The sequence below is a fragment of the Gobio gobio genome (genome assembly GCF_949357685.1).
Source record: "Gobio gobio genome assembly, chromosome: 14".
NCBI lineage: Eukaryota > Metazoa > Chordata > Actinopteri > Cypriniformes > Gobionidae > Gobio > Gobio gobio.
This window is the reverse complement of record NC_137107.1, coordinates 23,834,828-23,856,182: the sequence shown is the minus strand read 5'-3', so window position 1 is coordinate 23,856,182 and position 21,355 is coordinate 23,834,828. Positions and strand designations below refer to the sequence as shown.

General features: G+C 41.9%; 2 protein-coding genes across 2 annotated transcripts; both read left to right on the top strand.

Moving 5' to 3' along the window:
• Positions 1–848: 848 nt before the first annotated feature.
• On the top strand, positions 849–5,481 carry LOC307137079 (serine/threonine-protein kinase pim-2-like; the record flags this gene model as incomplete). Its single annotated transcript, XM_079834559.1, has 7 exons — positions 849–1,188; positions 1,450–1,671; positions 2,189–2,334; positions 2,501–2,879; positions 3,106–3,282; positions 3,465–3,553; positions 3,800–5,481. The coding sequence occupies 7 exons, from the start codon at positions 849–851 to the stop codon at positions 3,809–3,811; spliced, it is 1,365 nt and encodes a 454-aa protein (XP_079690685.1). The 3' UTR covers positions 3,812–5,481.
• Positions 5,482–16,440: 10,959 nt separating this feature from the next.
• Positions 16,441–21,148, top strand: LOC307137078 (serine/threonine-protein kinase pim-2-like; the record flags this gene model as incomplete). Its single annotated transcript, XM_079834558.1, has 7 exons — positions 16,441–16,780; positions 17,042–17,263; positions 17,780–17,925; positions 18,092–18,470; positions 18,695–18,871; positions 19,054–19,142; positions 19,389–21,148. 7 exons carry the CDS (start codon positions 16,441–16,443, stop codon positions 19,398–19,400), a joined length of 1,365 nt encoding a protein of 454 aa, XP_079690684.1. The 3' UTR covers positions 19,401–21,148.
• Between the last annotated feature and the right edge of the window lie 207 nt (positions 21,149–21,355).

Genomic DNA, 21,355 nt, shown 5'->3' with positions numbered 1-21,355 from the left:
CACTAAAACATAAAAGGATAATAACTAACACTGGTGGTGGATGAGGGGAGACCACCGATATGATTGCAAAACACTTCTTGTATACAGTAGCCTAGTAAAAAGCGCTATAGGTTAATGCCTCATTCATTCATTCTATAATTCCAAATAGGCTATCATTATATTTTTATAATGGCTTTTGGGTAAATACATCCTGGAATGCATTCATACAAGAGTACATTTTTGTGTTTTACATGTCATTCGGTGGCCTCAAAAAGTATTTGCTGAGTTCAGCCACACTTAAAATGTATGCCATTGCATTATCTGCAAACAGATTCTCATTGTTCCCAGAAACTAACTTCACTTCTCTGAGCCATTCATTCTTGCATTTACTTTTAACCAATTAGTGAATGTGTAAAGTCAAGATCACACAAGTTTCCTATTGAGTGTCTACATCCGTGGGCAAATATTTTGGGAGCCATTGCACAAATTAAACATGCCTTAATGCTTCCTAGCTATACAAAATTATTAGGCCTACATTAAAAGTTGTGCCCTATTAAACGTTTAAAATGAAACCTGTAATAATAATATTAGGCCTAATAACAACATATTAATTTATGCAATAAGGCCTATTATACATTTTGAATCACACAAAGATTAATAAATAAAAAATGGTGAAACAATATATGAAAATATGAAATTTTAAAAAGTGATGTTCGGAGGCGAGAATAGAATAGAACGAATAGAACGTTGGCGCGGGACTATATAAAGCATGAAATTCACCTGTTCACTTTGTAGCGAGTAAGGAGTTGTGTTATCAGCAGTGTTCACCGTGTGTTTGCAGTTGTTGATAGCGTTTTATCGTGTTCATTATGGGACAGCGACAATTTCGTAAAGTGAACCCGGAGGGAGGAGGTGAGTGTGTGCACGGGGTAAATCCCTGTACGCCACTGACACCCACCGACCACAAGGCGGAGCACCATCCTCGTCCTGACGAGACGCCTGTGGTTACCGGTGAGGGAGACGGGCAGGAGAGAGGGGAGGACAAGACAAAGAAGAAGAGGCAGAAAAAGAGGAGGTTTCGAAAGTTTGTTGCCTCTTTATTTTGTTTGTCTCGTCCCGAATCCACCAACGCTCAGGGTGAGCAGCAGGTGGAGCAGGGTGAGGTGGAAGAGGACACTGATGAACCCCCATCCAGGAGCTGTACTGATGGTAAATGACAAGCAAAACATCAAAAAGTCTCTTTATCATTTACACACAATATTTATATATGCCTTATTACAATCATAAATACAAATGCAGATCAATGACTTATTTTCCAAGACATGTGATAAATAGATGAACCATAGTTTGAAGATTAATCTGTCAAGAAACCAAATGATTCTCCAAAATGAAAAGGGCATATGTATGTGTATCAATATTTTATTGATATTATTTGATTAAAACAAGTTTTTGGTTGATATTCCTCTTTAGGTCAGACTTCTCTAGTACAGGACGTCATATATACTGCAGAGGACAATGATCATCAGGAACCTCCTTCCAGTAGTCCTGAAGTCTCCCCTGCTACTGCCGAGGACCAGCAAGTGGAGGACCTCCGGCCTCAAGATCAGGACAGTCTAGCCGGTCTGTCAGTGGGTGAGATTTCACCACATCTGCTGAGACAGCTGGACTGTGATGAGATCATGAGGATCGAGGGTGAGTTTACTGTCATAACCCAAAATAAAACACGCACAATATATTATTTAAGGTGTATATGTATAAACGAAAGTTTATGTTTTAAATAATGCAGCTGTAACATTTCTTTTAGTTTTTTTCCCCCAAACGTACCCATTAAGCACAGCCAGACTTTTTGCATTTAATGATGTAGCCTACATCTTAATTGAAATGCTTTTGTCATTTAAAATAAATAAATAAATAAAATATTATTGTGTGAGAGATTAATATTTTATTTTAACATAACTTATTGTACTGAAACCAATACCCTGTGCACTAAAATGTCTCAATGTAGACTTTGGTGAGCTTAATAGGTACGTTTACCCTATTTCTCAATTAATATTTGATTAAAAGTCATTCAAAGTATATTAATTATATGAGAATTAGAAACAATGTTCAAATATTTTTAACAGCATTTAGAATAAATATGCCACACTGTAGCACACTGCTTTATTAAACAATACAAAAATAAAAAATAATTATAATGATTTTTTAATAGACCACATTTTCTGGAAATACACTATCGGCAAGAAGATGGGGAAAGGAGGATTCGCCACTGTTTTTAAAGGGATCCGTTGTAAGGATGGCCTTCAGGTTGCTGTGAAAGTCACAGCAAAGACAAAGAACACGCCTTACATCCACCTTGTAAGTAGACTGCGCTGTCTATATCATCTCCTCTTAATCACTGTTTGCAATTTATAATATTTTAGATGAATGTAAATCACAAATATTTCAATAGATAAACAGACTCAAAATCCTCATTTGAGAAACCACTTCCATCTGAGTATCATGAAAATTGTCTGTCTTCTAGCCTGACCATCCCAGACCAGTTCCTCTTGAGGTGGCCCTGACAGCCAAGGCCAATGAAGGCCCCAGCTGTCACCACATCATAAAGCTACTGGACTGGCAGGACCGTCCCAACGAGTACGTCATGGTCTTGGAGCGCCCATTGTCCTGCATGAACATGCACCGTTTTTGGAAGCATCACGGCAGACTCTTCAGCGAGGTGTTGGCACGTCATTTTATGTGTCAGGTGATTGGCGCTGCTGCCGTCTGCTGCTCCCGGGGGGTCTTCCACCGGGACATCAAGATGCCGAACCTCCTGGTCAACACGAAGACCCTGGAGGTCAAGTTAATTGATTTCGGCTGTGGGGACCTCCTGAAAGCCTCATCCTACGAAACTTACTCTGGTATGTATCTTTCAAACTTATAGTTAGGGACTTAAACTCAAGTGTCCAGTTACACCATGTCTTAATCAGATGAGACACAGCGAGATATTAACAATGCACTAACAACATTCTCAGCATAAAATTTTTTTTTTGTTGACTAAAATTAAATGCCATTTCAGTCAGAGTAAAGTAAAAAAACATGCAGTGGTAAAGCAAACTTTGACACGTGACAAACTCTTTCCTCCAGGAACCAGAAGGTACTGCCCTCCGGAGTACTTTGAGAAGGGCGAGTACCATGGGAAGGAGGCAACAGTGTGGTCGCTGGGGGTGCTGCTGTTTGCCATGATAACCAGCACATTCCCGGATAGCAGCAATATAAATCTGATGGATGCTGGTGTCTGGTTCCAGCCGGGCTTCTCAGATGGTGAGAATTTCATTACAACACAGAAGGACAATGGAACTCTTAAACATGTAAAAGAGAGAAAACAGTGGCTTTATAGAATATGTTCTTATGGATGATGCAGGATTCTCCCGCAGTTTTACAGCTTAGAGAACAAGTGTAAAGTTGAAGGTAATAATAAGACATCTCTCCATCTTTCTGCACAGATTGCTGCAGTTTTATCCGGGGTTGCCTGAAGAGCAAGCCAGAGCAGAGGCTTCATCTGGACGAGATGCTCTCCCAGAACTGGTTCAAGGTACTGAGTCTAAGAGAAGTTAAATGAGTTTGAAGATATATTGACATTCTCTTGTTGTTGTTGTTGTTTTTTCTTGTCTTTTTGTTTGTTGGGATTGATTATCTGAATATAGAAATCAGCTTCCTTTCAATACCTGCTTCAACTGCTTCATATAGTCAATCCTCATCCATTGCAGATGACAAGTTGTATTTGTATACCTTATGAAAAATGTTTGTCTAATTTGTACAATTTCTAATTATGTTTCAGATCCCCGTGTAGGTCATGAAGAGGGTCAGCCTTGCGTCTGGCGGGCTGACATCAGTGGCCACTTCATCCCTCCAGCCTTAGCGCCTTGCGGGGCTGGCAGGCCTTGGTTGCGTCTGGCGCCTTGGCTTGAGGCAGTAGGTCTAGCGTCTTGCGGATCTACTCGTCTAGGGATATGTACATATTGTAAATAGTTCGTTTAGTTTAAGTTAGTCTTTCCATCCCTCCAGCCTTAGCGTCTTGCGGGGCTGGCAGGCCTTGGTTGCGTCTGGCGCCTTGGCTTGAGGCAGTAGTTCTAGCGTCTTGCGGAACTACTCGTCTAGGGATGTGTATATATTGTAAATAGTTCGTTTAGTTTAAGTTAGTTAAGTTAGCCTTTCCATCCCTCCAGCCTTAGCGTCTTGTGGGGCTGGCAGGCCTTGGTTGCGTCTGGCGCCTTGGCTTGAGGCAGTAGTCTAGCGTCTTGCGGATCTACTCGCCTAGGGATGTGTTTGGCAAATGGTTTATTTAGTTTTAGTTAAGTTAGTTATGTACTACACCATCCAATCATATTTTAGTAATGGAGTCACACTCAGCTGTCCAGAGGTCCCTGTCAAGCCGTCTCACAAGTTCCTTGCACTGCCACCTTAGAGGTTCCTGTTCCTTGCATCCGGTGTTCCAGAGATCCGTCAGGGATGCATCAGATTTCACTCATGGCCACAGAGCTCACTTTCTCCCCCGCCTTGGGCACAGAAATCCTGTCGGGCCACTCCAGAAATGCCAGTGAAGGCCATAAGGTTCCTGTCACTGCTGCTCCAGAATCTTCTGAGGCCCCACAGAGATTCCTGACTTGAAAGTCCCAGGACACCCTTTTCACCAACCAGAGCTGGTGTCTAAGGCTGCTCCAGTCCCAGAGCTCCTCTCTGAACCTCCCTGGTCACAGAGATTCCTCCCAAAGCCGCTCTGGTTAAAGAAGTTTTTGACTTGACTGCATCAGAAGATCCTTTCACGGCCCCAGTGTTTTTGTCACTGGTGTGATTGCTCCAGGAAAATAGTATACCTGTGTGCCACATTAAACCACAATGTTTGTGAAAATAATCACAAAATGTGTTCTTTTATTGGGAAAACTTATAATAATATAATAATAATGTGAATTATTCCGATTATGCTTCAGTTCTACAGAGGTTAAGTATCTAATTTTACCAGTTTGACCAGGTAAATAATAATACCAGATAAGTAACATCTCAAAGAGGAGTTATACTATGTGACCCTCCATTAACTATTTGAAGCTCAAAGTATCAGCGTGTGATAACAGTCAAATTTGAGTAAAAACAGGATTTGAAAAGGAAATAAAACTGGGTTGGTGGCCGATATGTTTATAAGAAACTACAACCAAATCAACATACAAAACGACCCAATTTTCCATATGTTGTAATCACTATGATCACAATGTGTAATTGCTTTTAAGTGCTCATTGTTTCGCTAACCGTATGATCTGTATTATCTTTGAACTGTACAGTTGTGGTAAATGGACATTACTTTGACACAGTCACCTCTGAGAACAGATTACTCTTAATTGTAACGTAGAAACATGCATTTTCTGTAAAGCTGCTTTAAAACAATTTGCATTGTAAAAAGCGCAATGTGAACTGAAAAATATGTGATATCACTGAAACTGTAGACTAAAGACTTACAAACCGTCCACTGCACTTTACGTTCCTATTGTTACTGCGTAACAACCTGTAATAAACCTTGCACATTATACCTCTTTATATATACATATTATATATTTTATGTTAACCACTTATTTTTAAGTCTACAGTTTATCTCACTTATCATATCCACATATTTTTTTATATTTTTATTTTTATCTTATTTCCTATTTTTATCTTTTACTTGATTTATTTATAATTCTACTTATGTTAATACTTTTTATTCTAATTTTATTCTATTTCTATTTTAATTTCTTGTAACTGTTATTTGCACTGTCCATGGAGCGGACCTGTTTACATTTCACTGCCAGTTGTATATTGTGTATATAACTGTGTATGTGACAAATAAAACTCTTGAATCTTGAATCTTGAATCTTGAAAATCTAAACAAAGGGTTTCAACTTGCATGCCATACAACGTACCTCAGTGGGAAATTTACCGTCAAAAGGCATGTGACATTCCATTTTATAACGTGATGTTTTATTAACAAAGTTCGGGAGGAGCACGTTCAGATAATTGACACAAGTGGAGAGCACTCAGCTAATCAACAAGAGGTATATATACGCAGCAGTCTTACCTCCATTCGTTGACAGTCTAACAGCATCCCTCCACCACCCTTTCTCCACACTTTTAGTTCGAACCACTTACATACACTGGGGGTACTCTAGGTTCGGGCCAAATACGCATTAAAATTTACTCTCCATAAATGATATGCAAGTGTGAACTCGTGAACCAGGAGGATATTTTCACTCAGTTGCATTTATGTTATATTGCCATTGTGCAAATAAACAGCAAAGATTAATTTTAAATGAGGGAGAATGCAACAAAATCTTGCATCTTGAAAAAAATCCTATAATTTTGCTATCGTTATGTTAATTATTCCAGTTTTACACAACTCATTCGGCTTAGTATGTCAACTCGCTGTAATTTCAAATAATTTCAATCACTGTCAGATCAGTCCAGAGGAGCAGATTCATCATTACCTGACATTTCCTGGCAGAATGTCACTCGTGTGCAATCTGGGGCTATGGTGAGTTACTGGTGCTCAAACACAGTATATGAAACATGGACATTATTCTTACGGTACTCAATCTATCTAATCAATTAATCTATCTATACAAAAGTTAATCATTTTATTCAGCAAGGATGCATTAAATCAATTAAAAATTACAGTAAAGACATTTGTTGTAACTGGGGTGGCTATAATGATGAGCAAATTGATGTTTTATAAACAAATTTCGGGAGGAACACATTCAGGAAATTAAAACTGTTAAGTGGAGCAGACCCAGATAATTAAACCTAATTGAACACAAGAGGAGCTCATTAAAAAAAAATCAACGATAGGAGGTGTATATAGACAGCCGATTTACCTTCCTGTCGTTGACTGTTTCTTAGCATGGACTTCTACAGGCGCAGAGATGTTTGGGGCTGGGCCCACAGGTCTCCTCTCAGCCTCTCAGCTCATTCCTCCTCCAGTTCCTAATCCTTTGCATTTTCAGTGGCCTCCAGCTCCCACCGCAGATGCTAGCGCGAGCTTGCTAGCGGTCCAAGCTCCAAGTTATCAACAATTTACTAACACTCATTCTTTTCAGTGGCCTGCAGCTCCAGCAAACGCAGGGCTACCTCTACCAGCAGCACAAGAGCATACGTCTCAGATGCATCCTTCTCTTTCTCATGCCCCTAACATTTTTTCCTTCCAAGCTCCAGACGCAGCCCCGGTTCCTCTCTCTTCCAACCGCCAACTGCAAACTAAATCTTCATTCTCTCTCCTCACAGCAACACCGATGCCTGTCCCAGCTAACGCTGTTTCCTCTGAGCTGCCTCCAGTGGCCCAAAACAGGGCACAGATCCTGGCAGGTTTGGACATTGATTTGTCATCACTCTCTCTGTTTCCTGTGTCAGACATAAACCGTCAAATAGACTGCGGGGACTTTTCAGTCACTTTAAAAAAAACCCAACCCACATTCATCCCGCTTACTTTCTTTTCCTGAATTTTCGATTGCTTTTTTCCGTTTCACGGACATCATATGTTCAGTTTTCCCCCAAAGGCGCCGCGAGCTGAATGATTATCTGGCAATCATAGCCGAGCTCGCGCTGTCCTATGGAGGAGGTCATTTTTACACATACCACAAACTCTTCTCTGAGAAGTGTGCCGTGCGGCTAACCCAGTGGAACCAGTGCGCTTACTGGGTCGCTCTCGACACGGACCTCCACAGCAGGATGTTCTAGGCTGCAGGAATATTTCGCGTGCAGTCGGCAGGTCTATAGCACATGCTACTGTGTTATGTTCTAAGATTAACCCTTCCCTTCCCTGCCCGGTTGTGATAGGAAGTTTGGTTCTTTTCCGCGAACCGGTTCTTTCGGACAGTTCGTCCAATGAACCGGATCAAAATCGGTTCACCAGTTCTTTTGCGCTCAAACGTAATGACGTCATTTCACAAGGACGTAATTACGTCATGTCTATTGCGGGCTGGATAAACACACTTTACACATTAAAATATATAAAGTCAGTAATCATAACATCAGTCAGATAAAATATCATCATAATCTGATAGTTTATTACAAAGTTTTACACCTAAAGCATCCAAACAAATGCAGTGTTGCAAACGATCTTTACAGTTATAAAATCAATAAATCAGTTTTCATCAGTGCAGAAACCACGATCCACTTACTATGTTTTTGTAATTAAATAAATACGGTTCGCCAGATTTTCTTCTCCTTCATGTCGGAGTCGTTTCACAGACACGCGCTCATATCAGCTGATGTTCGTTCGGTTCAGAGAGACTCGCCGTGCAGTCAGTCGCTCAGTATCATCAGCTCATTGGTTCTCAATCGGACATGTCCGAAATAAACAGTTCTCGGTTCAGTGTACTGCTGATCCGAAAACCGCAGCAACCGATTCTTGACTCAACAACGAGAACGAAATTGAGATTCGAGAACCGCTAGAGCGATTCAAAAGGAGTCGCTTGCTTCACCTTTGCTGTAGTTTGATTAGGCTCCATCATTTTTATCTTTATCACCTTGTTTACAAATTAAATACAATGGAGTCCTAACAAAGTTAGGCAGAGTGTTCTTCTAAATTAAAACCTATTATAAGAGACAGTCAAGCTGCATATGGTAACTTAACCTCTGTCTAAAACTGCTTTGCACCTTGTTTTTGCTATCATTATTTAATTATTTTGGATAAAGCACTATAACTTTTTCATTTACAAACAACAGGCAATACCTGTTAAATATAGTGTGTAAGACAATTACAGTGTGTAAGTGCACTTTTCCAGCAATTGTTCTTTTTAATATGTGTGTATTATTTGAACTGTGAATGTGTCCTCAATAAATAAATAAAAATAAAATAAATAAATACTTCAATCATAAATAGTCAATCACATCCTCATACAGTGATAAGATGAACTTGAAATGATGAAAACATATTTCCACAATGTGTTAGAAATTCTACTTCGCCGTTCGGTTGTAAAAGCAGCCCCAAGATTTTCGACATACTATCGAGAAAATGGATCGGATCATTCTCATCGCACCTACTTTTCTAGGTGACTCCCACCGTTCTAAACACAAACTCCTATCACTGCTAGGTCACTTAAATTTCGCAATGCGCATCATTCCGCAAGGCCGCCCTTTCATCTCACATCTTCTCTCACTTGCATCTTCGGTTCACGCGCTGGAGGACCAAATTCCAATAACCACGGCGTGTCGCGACAAACTTAGGCTATGGATAACATTCCTAAACCAGTGGAACGGCTTGTCTTTTCTATAACAATCTCGTTTCTTCCCCTGTTGACATCCAACTTTTCACAGACGCAGCCTCTTCAATCGGCTTTGGGGGATTCTATCAAGGACGCTGGTTCGCGTCTCCATGGCCACCACAGTTCCAAGATATGCTACAGTCCTCAGCTCTGTTTGAGCTTTACCCTCTTGTAGTCGCGGCTTTTTGTGGGGGAAAGAATGGATGGCTAGTAGCATATTTGTGCACTGCGATAACGAGGCAACAGTCCAGTGCATTAATAAAGGCCGCTCTCATTCACCTGCTCTAATGCCCTTTCTAAGACGTCTCATCTGGATCTCTGCTTGTGATCAATTTATTATTACTGCAAAACATGTCCCAGGGTCCGAAAACCTAATTGCTGACTCTCTGTCTCGTTTTCTGTTTCAGAAATTCAGGACATTGGCTCCAGAGGCGGATATTTTCCCAACTCCAGTACCTCACTATTCAGAACTGATATTTCCATAAATCACCCGCTAAAACCCCTCTTGGATGCATCACTCAACAGTATCCTCCAAGCAGTTTCCCCCAGAACAATCCAATCATATGTGACAGCTTGGAGATGTTTTAAAGCTTTCCACTTCTCATATAGCTTGCAGTTCCCTGATTTTTCTCTCCTCTCAATTACCTCTTTTATCTCCTATCTCAACAATATTAAGAGTTTCCAAGTTGAGTCCATCAAAGGCTACCTGAGCGGTGTTCAATTTTTCCACAAATTAATTTATGGCACTTCATCTCCGGAGATCAAAAACTCCCAAACCTCCCTCCTGATCAAAGGAATTCAGCGATCACAACCCACCCGCCCTGACAGTAGACAACCCATAACTCTAGATTTACTCACAAAATGCATTCATACCCTTCGTACAGGATATCAACCCCTTGACACAGCCCGCACTCTGGATACCATGTTTATCTTGGCTTTCTTAGGCTTTCTTAGATGCTCAGAAATCGCAATCACCTCCAAATTCGACCACAAAGTCCACCCCACTGTTTCAGACTTATCAGTACTTGACGATGAAACCATATCATACTTAATCAAGCGAAGCAAGACAGACCAAGTTAAAAAAGGCCATTTAGTCTACATTTTCAACATCTCCTCCCCAATTCAACCATTCCAAACTGTTCTTGCATACCTCCAAATGAGGAGATTTCAGGCTAAATCTCTGTCTGAACCCCTCTTTGTAGACTCCTCTAACAAACCCATCACACGATTCTGGTTCCAAAAGCAGCTCAAATCTGTTCTCCAGCAAACAGGCATCTCAGCGCAAAACTTTTCTAGCCACTCCTTCCGCATTGGGGCGGCAACAACTGCAGCGCAAAAAGGACTCTCCCAGCAGCAGATCCAAGCTCTCGGGAGATGGTCTTCTCACGCTTTTCAAAGCTACATTAGGACCGACCGATACCACACCAAGAAAGCTTACCAAACCCTTATTAAATAACAACCCTTATAAAAACCCTATCCTATCTTTCTCTTTTTTCCATCTAGCGAGGCTCACCTGTTCAACACAGCGAGTCTTGATCTCCTGTCGAACACTGCAAGAGTTCTCCTGGATAGTGGCTATTTCCTTTTCCCTATTTTTCATCTGGCGAGGCTCACTCATCCGACACTTTGAGCTGATTTCCGTCGGATGCGTGGAAGCCTTCCAGGCCAGCTTCCATCTTTTTCTTTCCCTGACTAGCGAGGATGCCTTTCCGATGCCTTGAGAATTGTTCTCCCATCGGATGCCGCGAGGACCCTCCAAGTCGCTATCAATCTTTTTCTCTTTCTATCCAACGAGGCTTGCTTGTCCGATACCGTGAGTATTGATCTCCTTTCGGACACCACAGAGCTCTCCAGGTCTATGTCTATCCATTTTGCCTTCCGCCGCCCAGCGAGGCTACCCGAAACCGCGAGTATTGATAACCTTTCGGATGCTGCAAAAGCTCTCCTGGGCGAACTTGCATGCTTTACCCTCCACCTGTCCGCCAGCGAAGCTTACCCATCTGATACAGCGAGTATTGAGCTCCCATCTGATGTCGGCGAGAGCTTTCTGGCCGGGTGTTCCAATTCTCCTTTACCGTGCCGTCAGCCGATAGGACCCACTCCCCTGAAGCCAGAAAATGCTCCTGGTGGAGGCTGGGTGGGCCCCCTCGGTCAGTCGTTTCTTTTTAAATTGTGTCGCCCCGTCTATCGGTCAGTAGGGCTCACCTGTCTGTCGTCACGAGTATTGATCTCCCCGCCAGATGCGGCCTGAGCCTTCCCGACCGGCCGTTTCAAACAACGCGCCCTCCGTTTACAGCCAGTAGGGTGTCCCTCTGGTTGGGCGGAATAAATCATGTGCTCCTCTTTTTCGACCGGTAGGGCTTTTATTCCCCGTCCAATACAGCGAGCATTGGCCTCCCATTGGATGACGCAAAGGCCTTCCCGATCGGTCACCCCAAATTCTGTCTGCTCCACACTTACCAGCCAGTAGGGCCCGTTCCGCCAGGTGCTATGAGCTCCCGTCAGAGGCAACACGGGTCCTCACGGCCAGGTAGTTCCTGACCATGCTGCTTCTCATTTGTTGGCCGGTAGGGTTTTTCCATCTGATACAGCGAGCATTGGCCTCCCATTGGATGTTGTAAAAGCCTTCCCGACCAGTTGCCGCTCCTCATTATCGGCCGGTAGGGTTTTTCCATCTGATACAGTGAGCATTGGCCTCCCATTGGATGTTGTAAAAGCCTTCCCGACCAGTCGTTCCAAACCATGCTGCTCCTCATTTTCGGCCGGTAGGTTTTTTTTTCATCTGATACAGTGAGCATTGGCCTCCCATTGGATGTCGTAAAAGCGGGGGGGGGGGGGGGGGTTGGTTGGTGGCTGTCCTCTGTTTTTGCATTTTGGGGGGTACTCTGGGTTCGGGCAAAATTCCGAGCCCGGAGCCCTCCCCCGGACAGCACGCCAAATACGCATTATATTTACTCTATTTAATTTGATGTAAGTGTGAACTCGTGAAAGAGCCTTTGATGAATAAATCCACAATGGAAAACTCAGAAGATCGCAGGAGAATAAACCCAACCACATTAAGACATTGTCAATACCAGGCAGGGAACAAAGGAAATCTCAGGGCTTAAAAACATGTGGAGTAATCAGGGAGAACAGAAACAAACCCGGAAAAGTGCGTTCCTAAACTGACAACAGTCCAACAGAGCAGGGAGGGTGGGGGCTCTGGAGGTGTATGAGGGGCTGGCAAAGATCATGAAACAAGTTGGTGGCAGGAGAAACCAGGGGGAGGAGCCAGGAGCAAGTGTAGTCATGCAGGGGAGGGAGGAGCCATGGTGGAGTCTTGGTTGACAAACAAGCGGCAACCTCCCGCAGTTTCTTTTGAAGCCAATATGGAAGTGGCATATACTGCAATTCATCGACTAGCCGCTAGGGACAGGCTCCAGAAGGGAGCAGAATCTCATTGAGCCCCATGTTAAAATGGCCAACTTTACAGCAGATTAAAACATGTTTTCAGCCTGGTACAAATTGTGGTTTTGGTCTATACGGCTCATTTTGCCCTTCATGACAACTGTGAGGGGGGTGAATTTTTTTTATAACTCATTCGTTTACATTATATAAAGCCTTAAAGTTCTGCATAATTAAGGGCGTGGCCACTTCGAGTGACAGGTGGATAGCCATTTATCTGCTGTCTGTTAGTCATCGCGTCACTTCAGCTCCGCCCACGTCCCGCCCTTTTGCCCATTTTCTGTTATCCGGGAGTGACGCGCGATGACGCGTTGTCAAGATGGCAACAGCCATCTCGTTCATACTTTACGCTTCAGAACGGCTCATCAGAATCCTATGGGTGACGTCACGGACACTACGTCCATATTTTTTTACAGTCTATGTTGACAACACAGACCCAGGTAGAGCTGAAGAGCCGATGAGCCGCTGCGACATTGATGGCCCTGGAGACCGAGGCCTAGCTGCAACGACGAGAGTCCGAGGTGGAGCCAGGGTGCCAGAGGACTGAGGCGTAGCCTGTGGGACTGAGGTGGAGCTGGAGGGAAACGGAGCAGAAGGGATAGAGAGACGAGCGCAGTGGACAGCTCAGAAAGTCTGTGGAGCTGGCAGAGAGACGTCTGACCAAGGCAGAGCCAGAGGGATGCGGGAGGCTGGCCAGATTCTACATGTAGCTCAGGTTCCGTGGGTATGGTTTGCTCAGTCCTCTTAGCTGGCTCATGAATTGCGGCAGGCTCAGGCTCACTGTCTGTTGTGGGCTCAGGCATTCGCTCCATGCAGTGGTGGGCTGGACTCTGAATCTGGAGTGGGGCTTGTGATCTGTTATTCCCCATCATCCACTCCACAAACGCGGTGGATTTCCCCCAAGGACTGACACCGGGCAGGCCTGCTTTGGTTTCTGCATTCAAGCTGGTAAAATAAAAGGTGCGGAGAGCTGTCCGGAAAATCTGTTTAGCACGGCAGTTGTAGGAATCCTCGGGTGTGGTCCTCAAGAGATTGCTGCTCTTACTCCAGGCAGAGCAGCTGGACAGCTAGTATGTCCATAACTACTCAATTTGTGGGTCTGGCATTCTGTAACAGTGGTGGCTACAAGCCTACGATGATGCGCAGAACAAAGTAGATGAAAACAAATGAGTCTTTAATTAATAAATCCACAATGGAAAACTTAGTAGATTGCAGGAAAATAAACACAACCACATTAACTAAGTCATTGTCAATACCAGACAGGGAACAAAGGAACATTTTTAACTGAATTTAAACCATGTAACTTAAAATGATGAAACCCTTCTGACTTTGTGATTTAAAGATGGAAGAGCCGATCTCTCGGATCACACTACAGATAAACATCCCGGTGCTGTCTCTGTCTCTCAGTCTGCTACTGCTCCTCTTGGGAGCACTGGCCCTTTTGACCTTCAAACGTACGTATAGCTATGAATCTACAAAACATTTGTTTAATGACATTCCTATGAAGAGTTAGTTAAATTGCGATGTACATCATACAAGGAAATATGTATTTTCTGATTCAGGTGGCGTTTATGGGAAAGCATTTGACAGTGGGTGGTAAGTATGTGATTCACTTCGAGAATACTATAATGCTCTTTGAAATGCAGTGTAATCACAATGATTGCTGTGTTTTGAACTTCAGTTTCTCAAAGGAGCCCCGACACATTATATATGAAATACGCACAAGAAGACCAGTGGAGGAGAACATCTACACCCTGGAATAGAAAACAAAAACCACCTGATTCTCGTCGTTACTCATATACAAATTGGGTTACACAGTCTTGAATATTATTCAGTTTTTGTTTTGAGAAAGGGATTGTTCAATCACAAATTAGTGGAACTGGTGGTCACATTCTCAAAATGTGTATTTTGTAAGTGCCGGTAGATAATGACAACTTTCATTTTTGTATAAAGTATCCCTTTAAGTATGAAAAATGTTTTTTGTTCCTTCACATATAACATTTCAAATAATAATAAAAAAATACATCTGGAATATTTACTAGTGATTTTGTTCATTTGTTGTTGTTGTCACATTGGATTTAAACTTAATGACTTTGCTCACACAGGGAGGGTATAACAACTTCCAAAAAATAATCTTTTTTAGGGTGGGGGCTGGATGGTTTGACCTTGTTACATCTGTGGTGAATAAAATTGCTTATAAATCTCTCAATATGCTATGTTATTGGCATTTTTTGGAATAAATCTTTTTATCAACTTGTTTTCTTTCAATTAGGACAGGTTTTGTATTTCTTTTTGTAACAATAGGCCTAATTGTGAACTTTTTCACTCAAACACTGAGGTGCATAAGCTCAGATCACTGAAACCTATGCTCAGTCAAAAAGAAATAGAAAATCTGTGAAGGAATCAAGTTGGCAAAAAGATTTAACCCAATATTTGGTGATAATATAATTGAGAGATTTACAAGTAAAAGGCTGGCCATTTTTGAACGGGAACACCAAATTAGGTAGCCTAATGCATTTTCAACACAGCACAAGGGTTTATTGTATTTGAGTTAGCTGCCCTTTCAACCGCTGTGCCACTGCATGCAGTTATGATCTGCATTGTAAGAGTACTTTTCACCACATGATGGCATACTTTCCTCAATTTACATTATAATGGCTTTTAGTCAGTTTTTGTAGGGAAGAGCCACAAACAGCCCGGAGGATCAATGATGAAGAGTATCCAGAAAGCTTTGAAACATTAAATGTTAATTATTTACCAAAACCAAAATGAGTAAAGATGTCGCAAGGGCAATATCTCACTAACTATCAGACTTTGAGACAAAAAGTTCAATTAGACAAATTACTTTCTAGTTTCTAGTTTTTTTAGTAGTGGTTTCATATGTTGGTTTCAAACACTAAAACATAAAAGGATAATAACTAACACTGGTGGTGGATGAGGGGAGACCACCGATATGATTGCAAAACACTTCTTGTATACAGTAGCCTAGTAAAAAGCGCTATAGGTTAATGCCTCATTCATTCATTCTATAATTCCAAATAGGCTATCATTATATTTTTATAATGGCTTTTGGGTAAATACATCCTGGAATGCATTCATACAAGAGTACATTTTTGTGTTTTACATGTCATTCGGTGGCCTCAAAAAGTATTTGCTGAGTTCAGCCACACTTAAAATGTATGCCATTGCATTATCTGCAAACAGATTCTCATTGTTCCCAGAAACTAACTTCACTTCTCTGAGCCATTCATTCTTGCATTTACTTTTAACCAATTAGTGAATGTGTAAAGTCAAGATCACACAAGTTTCCTATTGAGTGTCTACATCCGTGGGCAAATATTTTGGGAGCCATTGCACAAATTAAACATGCCTTAATGCTTCCTAGCTATACAAAATTATTAGGCCTACATTAAAAGTTGTGCCCTATTAAACGTTTAAAATGAAACCTGTAATAATAATATTAGGCCTAATAACAACAATAACAACATATTAATTTATGCAATAAGGCCTATTATACATTTTGAATCACACAAAGATTAATAAATAAAAAATGGTGAAACAATATATGAAAATATGAAATTTTAAAAAGTGATGTTCGGAGGCGAGAATAGAATAGAACGAATAGAACGTTGGCGCGGGACTATATAAAGCATGAAATTCACCTGTTCACTTTGTAGCGAGTAAGGAGTTGTGTTATCAGCAGTGTTCACCGTGTGTTTGCAGTTGTTGATAGCGTTTTATCGTGTTCATTATGGGACAGCGACAATTTCGTAAAGTGAACCCGGAGGGAGGAGGTGAGTGTGTGCACGGGGTAAATCCCTGTACGCCACTGACACCCACCGACCACAAGGCGGAGCACCATCCTCGTCCTGACGAGACGCCTGTGGTTACCGGTGAGGGAGACGGGCAGGAGAGAGGGGAGGACAAGACAAAGAAGAAGAGGCAGAAAAAGAGGAGGTTTCGAAAGTTTGTTTCCTCTTTATTTTGTTTGTCTCGTCCCGAATCCACCAACGCTCAGGGTGAGCAGCAGGTGGAGCAGGGTGAGGTGGAAGAGGACACTGATGAACCCCCATCCAGGAGCTGTACTGATGGTAAATGACAAGCAAAACATCAAAAAGTCTCTTTATCATTTACACACAATATTTATATATGCCTTATTACAATCATAAATACAAATGCAGATCAATGACTTATTTTCCAAGACATGTGATAAATAGATGAACCATAGTTTGAAGATTAATCTGTCAAGAAACCAAATGATTCTCCAAAATGAAAAGGGCATATGTATGTGTATCAATATTTTATTGATATTATTTGATTAAAACAAGCTTTTGGTTGATATTCCTCTTTAGGTCAGACTTCTCTAGTACAGGACGTCATATATACTGCAGAGGACAATGATCATCAGGAACCTCCTTTCAGTAGTCCTGAAGTCTCCCCTGCTACTGCCGAGGACCAGCAAGTGGAGGACCTCCGGCCTCAAGATCAGGACAGTCTAGCCGGTCTGTCAGTGGGTGAGATTTCACCACATCTGCTGAGACAGCTGGACTGTGATGAGATCATGAGGATCGAGGGTGAGTTTACTGTCATAACCCAAAATAAAACACGCACAATATATTATTTAAGGTGTATATGTATAAACGAAAGTTTATGTTTTAAATAATGCAGCTGTAACATTTCTTTTAGTTTTTTCCCCCAAACGTACCCATTAAGCACAGCCAGACTTTTTGCATTTAATGATGTAGCCTACATCTTAATTGAAATGCTTTTGTCATTTAAAATAAATAAATAAATAAAATATTATTGTGTGAGAGATTAATATTTTATTTTAACATAACTTATTGTACTGAAACCAATACCCTGTGCACTAAAATGTCTCAATGTAGACTTTGGTGAGCTTAATAGGTACGTTTACCCTATTTCTCAATTAATATTTGATTAAAAGTCATTCAAAGTATATTAATTATATGAGAATTAGAAACAATGTTCAAATATTTTTAACAGCATTTAGAATAAATATGCCACACTGTAGCACACTGCTTTATTAAACAATACAAAAATAAAAAATAATTATAATGATTTTTTAATAGACCACATTTTCTGGAAATACACTATCGGCAAGAAGATGGGGAAAGGAGGATTCGCCACTGTTTTTAAAGGGATCCGTTGTAAGGATGGCCTTCAGGTTGCTGTGAAAGTCACAGCAAAGACAAAGAACACGCCTTACATCCACCTTGTAAGTAGACTGCGCTGTCTATATCATCTCCTCTTAATCACTGTTTGCAATTTATAATATTTTAGATGAATGTAAATCACAAATATTTCAATAGATAAACAGACTCAAAATCCTCATTTGAGAAACCACTTCCATCTGAGTATCATGAAAATTGTCTGTCTTCTAGCCTGACCATCCCAGACCAGTTCCTCTTGAGGTGGCCCTGACAGCCAAGGCCAATGAAGGCCCCAGCTGTCACCACATCATAAAGCTACTGGACTGGCAGGACCGTCCCAACGAGTACGTCATGGTCTTGGAGCGCCCATTGTCCTGCATGAACATGCACCGTTTTTGGAAGCATCACGGCAGACTCTTCAGCGAGGTGTTGGCACGTCATTTTATGTGTCAGGTGATTGGCGCTGCTGCCGTCTGCTGCTCCCGGGGGGTCTTCCACCGGGACATCAAGATGCCGAACCTCCTGGTCAACACGAAGACCCTGGAGGTCAAGTTAATTGATTTCGGCTGTGGGGACCTCCTGAAAGCCTCATCCTACGAAACTTACTCTGGTATGTATCTTTCAAACTTATAGTTAGGGACTTAAACTCAAGTGTCCAGTTACACCATGTCTTAATCAGATGAGACACAGCGAGATATTAACAATGCACTAACAACATTCTCAGCATAAAATTGTTTTTGTTGACTAAAATTAAATGCCATTTCAGTCAGAGTAAAGTAAAAAAACATGCAGTGGTAAAGCAAACTTTGACACGTGACAAACTCTTTCCTCCAGGAACCAGAAGGTACTGCCCTCCGGAGTACTTTGAGAAGGGCGAGTACCATGGGAAGGAGGCAACAGTGTGGTCGCTGGGGGTGCTGCTGTTTGCCATGATAACCAGCACATTCCCGGATAGCAGCAATATAAATCTGATGGATGCTGGTGTCTGGTTCCAGCCGGGCTTCTCAGATGGTGAGAATTTCATTACAACACAGAAGGACAATGGAACTCTTAAACATGTAAAAGAGAGAAAACAGTGGCTTTATAGAATATGTTCTTATGGATGATGCAGGATTCTCCCGCAGTTTTACAGCTTAGAGAACAAGTGTAAAGTTGAAGGTAATAATAAGACATCTCTCCATCTTTCTGCACAGATTGCTGCAGTTTTATCCGGGGTTGCCTGAAGAGCGAGCCAGAGCAGAGGCTTCATCTGGACGAGATGCTCTCCCAGAACTGGTTCAAGGTACTGAGTCTAAGAGAAGTTAAATGAGTTTGAAGATATATTGACATTCTCTTGTTGTTGTTGTTGTTTTTTCTTGTCTTTTTGTTTGTTGGGATTGATTATCTGAATATAGAAATCAGCTTCCTTTCAATACCTGCTTCAACTGCTTCATATAGTCAATCCTCATCCATTGCAGATGACAAGTTGTATTTGTATACCTTATGAAAAATGTTTGTCTAATTTGTACAATTTCTAATTATGTTTCAGATCCCCGTGTAGGTCATGAAGAGGGTCAGCCTTGCGTCTGGCGGGCTGACATCAGTGGCCACTTCATCCCTCCAGCCTTAGCGCCTTGCGGGGCTGGCAGGCCTTGGTTGCGTCTGGCGCCTTGGCTTGAGGCAGTAGGTCTAGCGTCTTGCGGATCTACTCGTCTAGGGATATGTACATATTGTAAATAGTTCGTTTAGTTTAAGTTAGTCTTTCCATCCCTCCAGCCTTAGCGTCTTGCGGGGCTGGCAGGCCTTGGTTGCGTCTGGCGCCTTGGCTTGAGGCAGTAGGTCTAGCGTCTTGCGGATCTACTCGTCTAGGGATATGTACATATTGTAAATAGTTCGTTTAGTTTAAGTTAGTCTTTCCATCCCTCCAGCCTTAGCGCCTTGCGGGGCTGGCAGGCCTTGGTTGCGTCTGGCGCCTTGGCTTGAGGCAGTAGTTCTAGCGTCTTGCGGAACTACTCGTCTAGGGATGTGTATATATTGTAAATAGTTCGTTTAGTTTAAGTTAGTTAAGTTAGCCTTTCCATCCCTCCAGCCTTAGCGTCTTGTGGGGCTGGCAGGCCTTGGTTGCGTCTGGCGCCTTGGCTTGAGGCAGTAGTCTAGCGTCTTGCGGATCTACTCGCCTAGGGATGTGTTTGGCAAATGGTTTATTTAGTTTTAGTTAAGTTAGTTATGTACTACACCATCCAATCATATTTTAGTAATGGAGTCACACTCAGCTGTCCAGAGGTCCCTGTCAAGCCGTCTCACAAGTTCCTTGCACTGCCACCTTAGAGGTTCCTGTTCCTTGCATCCGGTGTTCCAGAGATCCGTCAGGGATGCATCAGATTTCACTCATGGCCACAGAGCTCACTTTCTCCCCCGCCTTGGGCACAGAAATCCTGTCGGGCCACTCCAGAAATGCCAGTGAAGGCCATAAGGTTCCTGTCACTGCTGCTCCAGAATCTTCTGAGGCCCCACAGAGATTCCTGACTTGAAAGTCCCAGGACACCCTTTTCACCAACCAGAGCTGGTGTCTAAGGCTGCTCCAGTCCCAGAGCTCCTCTCTGAACCTCCCTGGTCACAGAGATTCCTCCCAAAGCCGCTCTGGTTAAAGAAGTTTTTGACTTGACTGCATCAGAAGATCCTTTCACGGCCCCAGTGTTTTTGTCACTGGTGTGATTGCTCCAGGAAAATAGTATACTTGTGTGCCACATTAAACCACAATGTTTGTGAAAATAATCACAAAATGTGTTATTTTATTGGGAAAACTTATAATAATATAATAATAATGTGAATTATTCCGATTATGCTTCAGTTCTACAGAGGTTAAGTATCTAATTTTACCAGTTTGACCAGGTAAATAATAATACCAGATAAGTAACATCTCAAAGAGGAGTTATACTATGTGACCCTCCATTAACTATTTGAAGCTCAAAGTATCAGCGTGTGATAACAGTCAAATTTGAGTAAAAACAGGATTTGAAAAGGAAATAAAACTGGGTTGGTGGCCGATATGTTTATAAGAAACTACAACCAAATCAACATACAAAACGACCCAATTTTCCATATGTTGTAATCACTATGATCACAATGTGTAATTGCTTTTAAGTGCTCATTGTTTCGCTAACCGTATGATCTGTATTATCTTTGAACTGTACAGTTGTGGTAAATGGACATTACTTTGACACAGTCACCTCTGAGAACAGATTACTCTTAATTGTAACGTAGAAACATGCATTTTCTGTAAAGCTGCTTTAAAACAATTTGCATTGTAAAAAGCGCAATGTGAACTGAAAAATATGTGATATCACTGAAACTGTAGACTAAAGACTTACAAACCGTCCACTAAACAAAGGGTTTCAACTTGCATGCCATACAACGTACCTCAGTGGGAAATTTACCGTCAAAAGGCATGTGACATTCCATTTTATAACGTGATGTTTTATTAACAAAGTTCGGGAGGAGCACGTTCAGATAATT